This window comes from Epinephelus fuscoguttatus, linkage group LG24, assembly GCF_011397635.1.
Source record: "Epinephelus fuscoguttatus linkage group LG24, E.fuscoguttatus.final_Chr_v1".
Taxonomy (NCBI): Eukaryota; Metazoa; Chordata; class Actinopteri; order Perciformes; family Serranidae; genus Epinephelus; species Epinephelus fuscoguttatus.
In genome coordinates, this window is record NC_064775.1 from 15552157 (window position 1) to 15563393 (window position 11237).

The 11237-nt window shown below is 38.6% G+C and overlaps 1 protein-coding gene across 6 annotated transcripts in view; it reads right to left on the reverse strand.

Annotated features, from left to right (window-relative positions):
• LOC125885207 (voltage-dependent L-type calcium channel subunit beta-4-like) overlaps positions 1-11033 on the reverse strand; it is a 30661-nt gene extending 19628 nt beyond the window's left edge. For 2 of the 6 annotated variants that reach the window (XM_049570744.1, XM_049570748.1), the window contains exons 1-3: positions 10927-11033; positions 10429-10737; positions 7915-7998 (exon numbers count right to left, since the gene is read on the reverse strand). In XM_049570744.1, coding sequence (XP_049426701.1) covers positions 7915-7998; positions 10429-10491 — 147 coding nt within the window. In that variant the 5' untranslated portion in view covers positions 10492-10737; positions 10927-11033. Of the gene's footprint in view, positions 1-3530; positions 4027-7914; positions 7999-10428; positions 10738-10926 lie in introns of those variants that run through there. The other 4 variants (XM_049570747.1, XM_049570746.1, XM_049570743.1 and 1 more) reach the window with 3 other exon arrangements.
• Between the last annotated feature and the right edge of the window lie 204 nt (positions 11034-11237).

Here is an 11237-nt window from a genome sequence, read left to right on the forward strand (position 1 = left end):
AGGATGTTAAATTTTTCCTCTCATGAAATGCGACACCGACACCACAGTACAGTATCCATGCTCTGTGCACATTTTCTACACATTACATTGTACATAATCACTGAGATTAAAGTGTCTGTGAACATCAACGTCCTGGTTAGTCATGATATATGGAAGACCATATCCACCAGGGAAGGAAAAAAATGTATGATTAAAAAAAAACCTCTCCCTTCATGTAAGTCAAAATTACGGGATATTAAGTCAAAGTTATGAAGTAGTAAGGGTGTTTTCCTTTTATCAGTAGGTACAATTGATTCGTACCATGCTTTAGTACAATCTCCCAATTCGCCTCCACTCCCCCGCCACTCAGCTTTCACATTTGTAATATTATCCCATACCTGAGTACACGTGTGTTATAATTTATGTGACATTTGATTGTGTTGTCGCTACAGTTTAGAAAAGAGCACCAATCACAAGATCCCAAGCCCATGCAATAGAATCTTTTAGAGAGAATTGTAAAAATCATGTACCAAGTGAAAATTAAACTAGGTCAAAACTGTAAAGCAAAATTATGCCATACTAAGCCAAAACTTCTACTTAGTATCTCACTATCTGACTTAGCATGTTTAACAGTTTTTTGTTTAAATTACGGCCAGGTTTTAATTTATTATTCTTTTTTTATTTTCTTGGGAAAAATTGGTGGGTTTTAGATGCCTCCTGCTAACCAAAGCCAACATGCACTGAGATGAGCAGGTGCAGGTATGATATGAACATACAAAACAGACACACAGTAGGATAGGACAGGATATATAAAGAAGAGAGATGTGTTTGAAATGTACCCCTTGGTGAAACCTTTCATCCTCGGGCCTTTCATTCATAGACTGGCTATAATTTGTCCTGCCAATATTTGAATTTTGGCTTTATTTTTGGAGATTTTGTAGTGTTTTCAACAACACAAGTAATGCCATGATCAGCTACACTGACGTGCAAAACCCCAGATCACAGAATCGATGGTGGATGCCAGAAAATTGGATTTTTAACATTGACGCTACCAGTAGTTAACCAAGTCTTTGAAGGCCAACAGTGATTTACAAGCTTTTTCAATTACCTCAATGTTTTTCCATCTATACAATAAATAAATAAATAAATAATTTTGAAAGCCTTTTAAATCAAAAATAAATTGCAAATGATGGCACACTGTAGTCTAGACTGGGCTAAACAATCAATGTTATCCAGCATGAGCAACGTTATGGAAGCAGGAATAGCAGGATGACAAAACTGTAAAATAACCAATACTTTTATCATTCAGTTTTTACATATCTTTGTATTAACCCTACACAATGTTGGCCAACAAAGGATGCAAGAGAGGCACCCACAGTAGACATGAAAAATGGTATTTTGTGTCTTGTGCTTAGATTTTTGTTTCGTTTCCTCGCTGTCCATTTTCTTGCACGCTGTCAGGGATTTTTTTTTTTTTTTTTTTTTTTTTATCACTTTAGTGCCTTGAGACATGCTAGACTTGCAGCAGTCCGGCACCCTGCCACACAGCAAGAATTCCAGTAATGCAATTTTTTTTTTTTTTTTTTTTTGCTGGGACATGACTGGACCAAGTGCTTCCTTCTGCTGTGTTAATCTAAACAATCAGCCACTAACGATGATTCAATTAAGGAAGACCATTAGTCTCGAGAAGATCAATCAAGCTAGTCATCACAGCTAAGCACTTTTTTTTTTAACAAGCTAGCAGCAGCAAGGTCTGACTTCAGCACACTGCTCGTCTGGATCGTGTGCACCCAATCACAGAGTGGCACGTTTGGGGAGCTTAAATGTTTTCTTAATTTTAGGAAATATTTAGCACACTGGGTCTTTGTATAATTTTCAAAATTAAACAAGGTGCCACAGAGTGACAGATTCATCACTGCCATAGGTTAACAGTCTAATGTTTCTGCTGGACTGTTCATAATACTGCTGTTTTTATTAAAGGGGTGTTCCACCAATTTTACACATCAAGCTCAGTCTCCTCGTCATAATATGTACGACTAGAGTTTGTAAAACTGGTTGTATTGTGTCTTCTGTCTTGCACGATGTGGGTGTCTACCAGGCAGGGATGGTCGAGGAAAATGATACTCAAGCTGCTCTCCACACCAGCAGGCGGCAGTTGTCTGTTTTCATCATTCAAAAAGAGACTAGCTAGCCAGTTAATTCATTTAAAAATGATGTTTAAAGAACAAATTATATTTACTGAGTGCCAGCAATCAATGTCACAAACAATTATGAACCATTTCTGCCAAAGAGCTTATCCTAATCTTACTTAATAAAACAAGTTTGTTTAGATCTCACGCCCTCTTCTTTTGCGCTGAACTGCCAATCAGAGTGATCTCATTCACCGATGGACCGATAGGGAACATGCTTCATCAGCCAAAAAACAGCCGACAAGGGCTGACTAGTGCCAAGGGTGCGGGACACAGCAAAAAATAGGGCAATGGATGATCCAGGCCCTAAACCGTAAAAGGAATTAAAAGCGAGGACATTTTGGCCTCTGCTGCTTCCAATTTGACCAGTCTTTGTTAATCTGTCTCATGTCGGTCCACCAGTTTTATGGAAATGTAAGAGTACATTGCTAAACTACTACTTTTACAGTTGCCTATAAAAGTCTAATTTTAAATACAACACATTCCGATTTGTGATATTACATATGCATGCACACATGCAAGCATAAGAAGTGTTGACTCCAATTATACAACAATAAATAATGTAATTTTTTTTCTTATGATTATTTTGCCTTCATTTTTATAAATCCTTCATTCTGACCCTCATTTGATGCATCTGTGTGTAAGCTTTGGGGTTGCACTGTAGCATCCGAGCTATTATCCAATGGAGTAGCTTCAGCATGTGACTCATCAACATCACAATCCACTTAATGACATCACGATGCATGTTTCTCCGAGCCTCAGCAGAGCCTATACATCACGCAGTCGCAGGGTCAGATAAAAAATACCCGGCTGCATTTTTTTTTAAAGGAATAAATGTAGAAATGTGACACATGGGAATTTAACATTAGAATGTGACCATATAAAGGGCCTCAGGGAGGAAATGGGTGATTAACATGTTTCCATCTTCCTCTTTGAATCACGGCTCAGTCCATCTCTGAGAGGTACAGAGTGTGATGAACGCTAAATGGCTCCTCCTGGCTCTGGTGGTCTCCTGGCGTCCGTTCTTACAGGCTTATAGGCAGATACCAGCCACATATACTGAACCACATCGCATGCACATACAGATACAGAGAGATACATACATAACTGTGTGAATGTCACACGTCAGAAGCCATCTGCCTAATGTGCACCCCCCCTTCACACACACCACCAACACCCACCCACCCAACCCCCTTCCAGCCAAGCATAGCCCACAATCACGCTACGCTGTACCGTTGGCTAACCCATCAAAGGCCTCCTATGTGTGTGTGTGTGTGTGTGTGTACAGCTGAGCTACTTCCATCAATAAACACACAGCAGGGGAGCGCAAAAGCAGATTCACACACGCATCCAAACACTCACCGCCTCCGAGTCTTCAAATCCATGCAGGTACAAATTGTCATACATGGAGGTTTGATATTCCAACGAGCACCTCTAGAAGAATGAGGGGGAAAAAATAGAGTGGAAGCGAAGGAGGAAGGAGGGGGCACCACAGAGAAAAAAAAGGATGGATGGGGGGATGACGACAATCCCTTCTCTCCACAGCAGAGAAGAATAAAAAAAATTTTTTTTTAAAAAAAAATCTCCCCTCCCGTTGGATCACGCTCGGTCCTCCTGAGGCCCGTCGCTTGATGGATGCAGCTTCTCCCTGATCTCACAGTGCTGCTGGCTGGCTCACATTATAGGCTGGAGAGGCTCTCCCTGGAGGTAGCCCAATCCTGGCATTTCACTTCATCAGGCTTCCACGCACACACCCACACAGACACACACATATACATATACACAACGAGCAGCAGAGGTGGCGGCAGCAGCAGCGGCGGCGGCAGCAGCAGAGCAGTGGATCCTTCCTCAATATCCAAGCCTGATGACAGAGCCAATGTGCAAGGAGCTGATTGGCTGGCTGGCTGTCCACTCAGCTTGGATGAGCGCTCTCCTTGATTTTTTTTTTTCTCTTTAGTGCAGGGAGGTAGCGAGGATCGGGGGAGGGAGATGGAGGAGTAAAAGAGGGGAGAAGCATCCTCCATTTCCCTGTTAAAGCTCATCCTCACTCTGCTTATTTATTCTCCAGAGAGAGCAGAATGATACATTCAGTGTGGTCCTGATGAAACAAAGAGACCTAATGAATTTATACACTGGATTAGATGTATTTAAAATATGGCAGTTTAATTCTACTGGATAAGAAAATTATGAATTATTTTTTATCTTTGTTATTGATTTTATTTCTCTTTGTTCAATTTTGCCTTTTTAATCTATTTTTGGAATTTTATTAATTGTTATTACTATCATTATCATTATTATTATCATTATTGCTTTTAAAATCAATTTTATTGTATTTCATTGTCATCATTTTTATTCTTGTTTTTCTTTTTAATCCAATGTATCTAGTCCTGTGGTCCAGTCTTTATTCCATTTTGTTTTATTACTACTGCTATCATTACATCCTTTCATTGTCTGTTGATTTTTTTATTTAATTTAATTTATTTTTTGTTCTGCCTCATTAATGGCTTGTTATGCTTCGTGAACTACTATGAACTGCACTAACCTGTATGAAAGGTGCCATACAAATACATTTTGACTGATAATTAATTGAAAATGTACATACTACTAAAGTAAAATTTCAAAAGTCAGGCATTACATGTTTTGGTCTCGACACATACACACGTATTGATGTTTTAGGGATATTTAGTGTAAGTAAATGGGAAACTTTGGTCCAGGACTATAGTCAGGATTTAAGAAATACTGAAATCAAACTACCACCACTGCACCCCACCTTTATTTATTTATTCAGATTTTTTATTATTTATTATTATTTTAGATTTCCGAATCTAAATCATAAATCTTTTCTGATGTTAGGATTTTATTAAGGCAACACCCTTTTTTTATTTGACACTGATGATATCTTATTAAATAAAAAAAATCATCAAATAAATATTTCATTTCCCAAGAGTAGGGTATTGTATTGACACATCCTCTTAATGCTTTATTTATTTTTATTTTGTTGGCTAAAATAAGTTAAATTTAAGTTCATCTACACATAGTGGGATAAACCTGTGAAATAACCACCATGTGACAACTGTGTGATCACATGGTTACATTCACACTGTTTTTTTTTTTTTAAAAAAATCAGATTACCAGTCCAACACTTCAATTATACAGTACTAATAAATAGCGAAAAGCAGCAAATTCTCACATTTGACAAGGAAGCGGCAAATGTTTTGGCATTTTTGTTTGATAAGCACCTTAAAGAACAGGTCCATTATTTTTTCAGTTTTTTTAATGTCATTCTGTAGCTTCCCAGTAGTGTGCCTCACGTAATCAAGTCTGGACATTCAAGGGTCAAAACTCTATTTCCCAAGCCCTTCTAAAAAGAAAAGTTTCCCACCTACATCCCTGACGTAGGTTTCTGCAGGATGCTGCTGCTTCATATAAACCCAATAGCCTGCTCAATGTGCCACTACATGACGTCAAACCTTCTTAGACAACTGTGTCATCAATCCTCCAAATTGGCTTTATTCCCCTAACCTGCTAACAACCATGGAAGCTAAACAAAGTATTGCTGAGCATGCCATGTTAGTTCTAATCAAAAAGTCACAAAATAGCACAAACATACTCATCTATTGAGGTGACGGTAGACCAGCAACTCCTGTGTTCTGTGAGGTAAAGTTACTGTTTCTGTCAAAGGAGTCTGGTGACTTTGAAGAGAACAGATAACAGCATCAGTTCCTCACGCCCCTCTTCAAACTTGGGGTGAACTGACTGCCATCTAGGTACTACAGTGACTTGGGATAAATTCCTCATAAAACCCATGTTAAAAAAATTTGAGCTATTCCTTTCAGTTATTTTTGTTATTATCTGCGTTCGCTGCTCTAACTGATGTTACTGCCTCTTACTAACAGTACACTTACATGATTTTTCTTTTGAAAAACCCAGAAAAGACTGCAGATGAAATCTACCTTTAAAGTATTAATTGATAATCAAAATTGTTGATTATTTATGTGACGACTGACTAATCTCTATGTCATCTTTACACTTTACACTAATGTCTCAAATAGCTGGTTTGTTGTTGTTTCTGAAAATATATGATTTCAGCTAACTTAAACAGAATACAGTCATTTTATTTTACAGTAATTTTTGCTTATATCACACACCTGCTGTAAATGTTTAACTTTTCTGTATGCTAAATCTTAGGGACAGCTTGTGTTATCAGGAATACTCCTGCTGTTGCCCTTAAGCAAAGCACCAGTCTCAGAAGTGAAGTTGGTTGTTAGAGACTGCCCACTGCTTCTCAAATGTCAGGGGAAAGATTCCTCAATGAGGATTAATAAATAATTTATGTCACTTTAAGGGACGGTTGCTTAAATAATGATACTAGATATAATTAGTAGCCAGGGGAAAAACACTTACGTGACCTCAGCAGCTGAAGCCATAATGTCACAGCAGAAAACGATGATGATGAAACAAGATGTGACAAAATCAACAGAGGGACCCAGATTCGAGTCTAACTAAATACCAAACCTTTGTGCAATTAAGCACAATTAAAGCATCATCAAACAGAAAGCCACAGCAACCATGTGATGGTGCTTTAAACAATCCTAGAACCCATTAAAGTCCATTAGTATCTGGTAAAACGTGTCAAAGACCTTTCCCAGAGGGTTTTCACTCATCTTCTTTGGATACTACTTATAACAACCTGTAAGAAATGGCCATTAATACCTGTCAACATTAATATACATATCTATTATGTTACAAATAAAGTTATATAATACAGCTCTAAATTGCATACACTATTAAAATTGCACACTCCAACTACAGCCTACACTTTGCTGAAGCAGAGAGCAAAAGTCTCGCTCTTTGGTCTCTTCACTGGAGCACTGTACGTGACGTCAGTAGCCAGGGAAATAATAAAAGCATGTTTTTCTAATCTAAACAGAGAGATCACCAAAAGATAAATCTGCATTTGACCTCACTTCTACTGCAACATATTTTATAGGTTTTGGGCCTATTTTTCATTTGAAAAATATGTGCAATATGTTTTTCTACACTGATGTAAAATCAATTCTTACTTATCAAGGAAAAATCCTGTGTCAGTGTAAGACAAATCTTTGGGCTTGCAGTCTTCTTTGTCTCCTCCTTTACTTGCACTTGCTACCTTCTACTGACAGCAATTTACTGCCCTCTGCAGTTGACAGCCAGCAGTGTACATCACGTCACCCTGTGCTTGAGTCATGCACGCGCATAGAAAATGCATACAGCTCTGAATTATGCTCATCTAAACATTGCTGCTCAGTGCCGCAAGTGGCCACCAACTCCACAGGGTGCCTTTAACCATAAACAATGTGCACAAAAGGTTAACTGTCAGTGACTGTGTCTATGAACTTACTATGGTAACATGGCCTGATCATTAAACTCTCATAATAATGACATGTTTTTAAGCAGGTCGTACAGTCCTCTCAATGAAGTTACCAACTGAACCATGGAAACAGTTTCAGGTCTCCCAGCTTTACCATGGCATTGAAATAAAAGTCATGAATTTGTTTTTCCTATGAATATAAGAACCTTGTCATCATTTCAGTTGAAAACCAATGTGTAATAATCCTAAAATTGAAGCTATAAATGTATAAAATCATCTGTCTTTCCTTAACTGGAATAAACACTCAGAAATTCCATTGACAATCCACAAATTTCACAACCAGTGACAGTCCCTGCTTTCTATTTTAGATCCCAGTCTTTCTTTGGATTTCAGTACCTGTCTGAGGATGAAACTGGTGGAGGTGGTGCTGCCATCAGACCTCTTTAGTCGACTCCTCCTGGAATAAGTCCCTCGATTCACCTGTATGGAAAAAACAACAACATTTCAACCTGCAGAAACACCTTTTTATCTACATGTGTCGCTGAGGTTTTCTTCATGACCTGTTACATCTGTAAGTTGTCACAAGACACATGTAACATGACCACACGTGGCTTATACTGGATGTTTTCGCATTATATGTTTGCTTTGCCTCCTTACTTTTTTCCAAACCACCTGACTTTCTCGTTCCCTTCTAAATAGTCCAAATATGAAGTCCAAATATAACCAGCAGAGTTCATCTCTGGGGAGCCAAATTAATTATCTGCCAGTGATTTGCCCCATTTCTGTTCAAGTCTCCAGAGTTAATGACAATGTCACTGTTAAAAAGTCAGAGCCTACTTCCCTGAATTTATAAAACAGGGCCATTAATCTGGGTCACCATCTCTCTCCTGTCTCTTTCAATTCAAGCCAACAGCCAAAAGCCAAGAAGAGATATGAAGGATAAAGTTGGCGAAGTCTATGAATACCCTGCTATTTATACCAGCCTGTAGCCTCCACTGATCAATCAAGCTGAAGAAACACGAGTTATCTAGCAGGGGCTCATACATTCACATCTCTTTTTTTACCTCTGCTAAAATCTACTGTGAGACACTCTACACCTGAAACAACATTTAAGCCCTCATAAAGATAATCTTTAAAATACTCAGGTATACTTGGCACACCCTGAGGTCCACCTAGCACCATTTGATTTCAATAAAATGTCAAGTTTTTACAGCTGGTATTGGTCACTAAAGCCCACCATGGTGCCGTTTCTGAGGAAGAAGACTGTAACTGTTCAACCAACTGTAACTGAAGTGAAAATGCAGACTAATTCAAATGTCTGTGCGCATTTTAGTCCTCAAGTATAAGACTGATTCTGTCTTTTGAGACATCTAGTCAATTAATACCGTAACACTTTAAACTATGATCATAATAACTTCCATTATTTAAAAGACACCTTAACAAGATGCAGAAAATTTAAAGTTGCCTTCTGAATGTCAAAAGATCAAAAACAATAAAAGTCTGATGCCTCCCCTTTATCCTCTTGCTCCCCTAGACAACAGCAATTAAACAGTTTAGAAAGGGTTTCGATGTCTGAGCCATATGCACTGCTGTACCAGAAACATTTACAACAATTGTACATGGAAATCCTTAACACAAATTTACATATTTATGTCTGAGGCAAATAGATGCACTACACCCAGTCATGGCAGCATCGACTTCCTCAAGTGTGCACTTTACTAATTTAACTTTCTGGTGTTTTTGAATTATTAATTTTTTATCATTTTAATACTCACACCTCTAACATAGTTAGTAACAGTAAATCTCTGCCTCTCTGCTATAAAATGCAAAATTTACACCAATTTAACAACAGAAGTCATGCCTATTTATTACTGTTTTTATGTGGAAAAAAAGTCTATTAATTTTATCTAACCTTTATTTCAGCAGCTTTTACAAGAGTGTCCTCGCCAAGACAGACAGACAGACAGACAGACAGAAAGCATAGACCAAAAATACAAAATGCAAATATGCAACTCCAAAACAAGAAATATAGAACACAAAACAAGAGAAAATTAAAAAATACTGTACATGCATGCAACTTCCTCCATTTTACGTAGCCTTGATTCATGCATCTCTGCGTTTTATTACAAATGCAAAGCCTTACTCATCACTGCATTCTTTGTAATTTGGTGGGTTGGACATCATTGACCACTCAACAGCTATAAAGCAATATTAGGTAAACTTCCAGCCTACCTCTGCTCCCTTCTGTGTGTCAAGTCTGGTAGTGGTTGCTTTTTAATGTACCCTGGTTTAAAGAGATCTGGGGGACATGGAACAATCTTCAAAAAGATCTGAAATTAGGAACACTTATATCCACTGATGAATTTAAGGGCATCAAAGAGAATGTGGTGACAGAGACATGTGCTTGTGTTTCTTGAGAGGCCACCATGTTTGAGTTGTTGTTTAATTGTGGATTTTTGTATTATAAGTTGCATTTGTTGCATCTTAATGTGTTTTAATGGCTGTTACCTTGGCCAGGTCTCTCCTGTAAGGGACTTACTGGTTAAATAAAGGTAAAGTAAAAGTTAAAAGACCAGTTAAATACTGAGACTCTGACATACTGAGGCACTTTAGCCAAACACTAAGTCTATGAACCAACTGAGACCCGAACTAACGGTCGGGGCAAGTTGTCACAGGGAGTCATGGCGTCGTTTCTAGCTAATAACTTTTTTGTACACTGTGTTGAAATTTAAAAATGTACTACTTCTATCTAAAAACTTAATAACTGTAACAGGTAAAGTGTGTTAATACACGGGATAAACAGTGTTAATTAAATGTAGTGTGTTCTTGTGTTTATTTTCTGCCGCTAAGCAGGTAAACTCTCATATTTTGTAATTAGCATAGAAGCTTAGCTAGCAGGAGATGACCTACCTGAAAGATGGGCGCTTGGATGCCCTCGCCAATCTTGTTCCGTATGTAGATGTGTCGGGACATTTCGGCCAGGACATCGGTCCAGAGGGCTGGCTGCTCCGGTCCAGTCCAGCGGTGGGGTGGCGGGTTCCGGGCTGCGTGCTCCAGCTTCACACCACACAGCAGAACATGAGCGCTCGCGAGCTGCTGCTTCCTCAACTGTCCACCTCACGAGACAGGTGTTCCGCTGGCTCCTGCTGGCGCGCGCCGGGAGGTTGATCATGCACACTGCTGCCGCTCGAGCCACTCAAAACCAGATGATGGACGGAACTATTTTAGAAACGAAGGGGGGGAGGGAACCTTAAATTAGCCTGAGGAGTAGGATAACTGTCTTAAAGAGGAACAAGGTAACTATTTTGGACTCTAAGGGGAACTATTTTAGACTGAAACCACCAACAAGGAGTGATTAAAGACACATATTTAAGCTACTTTTATTATAAGAATACAGACATTGCTAACCTGTAATATAGAGCAATGGTTCAAGTCTGTCTAACACAGATGTTTTGCTGTTGATGGTCACTGGCTCCCAAACTTTTTGGCTTGAGACCTCTTAAAATGAAGCAGCCCATTGTCAAAGGTTAATACAACTAAATAGAAATGTAGGTATCTTAGAAGCCTGGGAAGGCAATATTAACCAGTAATTTACAAAAAAAGCAAATATTAGAGTAATGTAGTTTTTTGTATTTATATGTTTTCTGTTCCTGTTGTGTTCTGTTGTGCTGCATTGTCCTGCATCCCCTTATAAGTTATTTGTCTCTCAAACCCCTAAC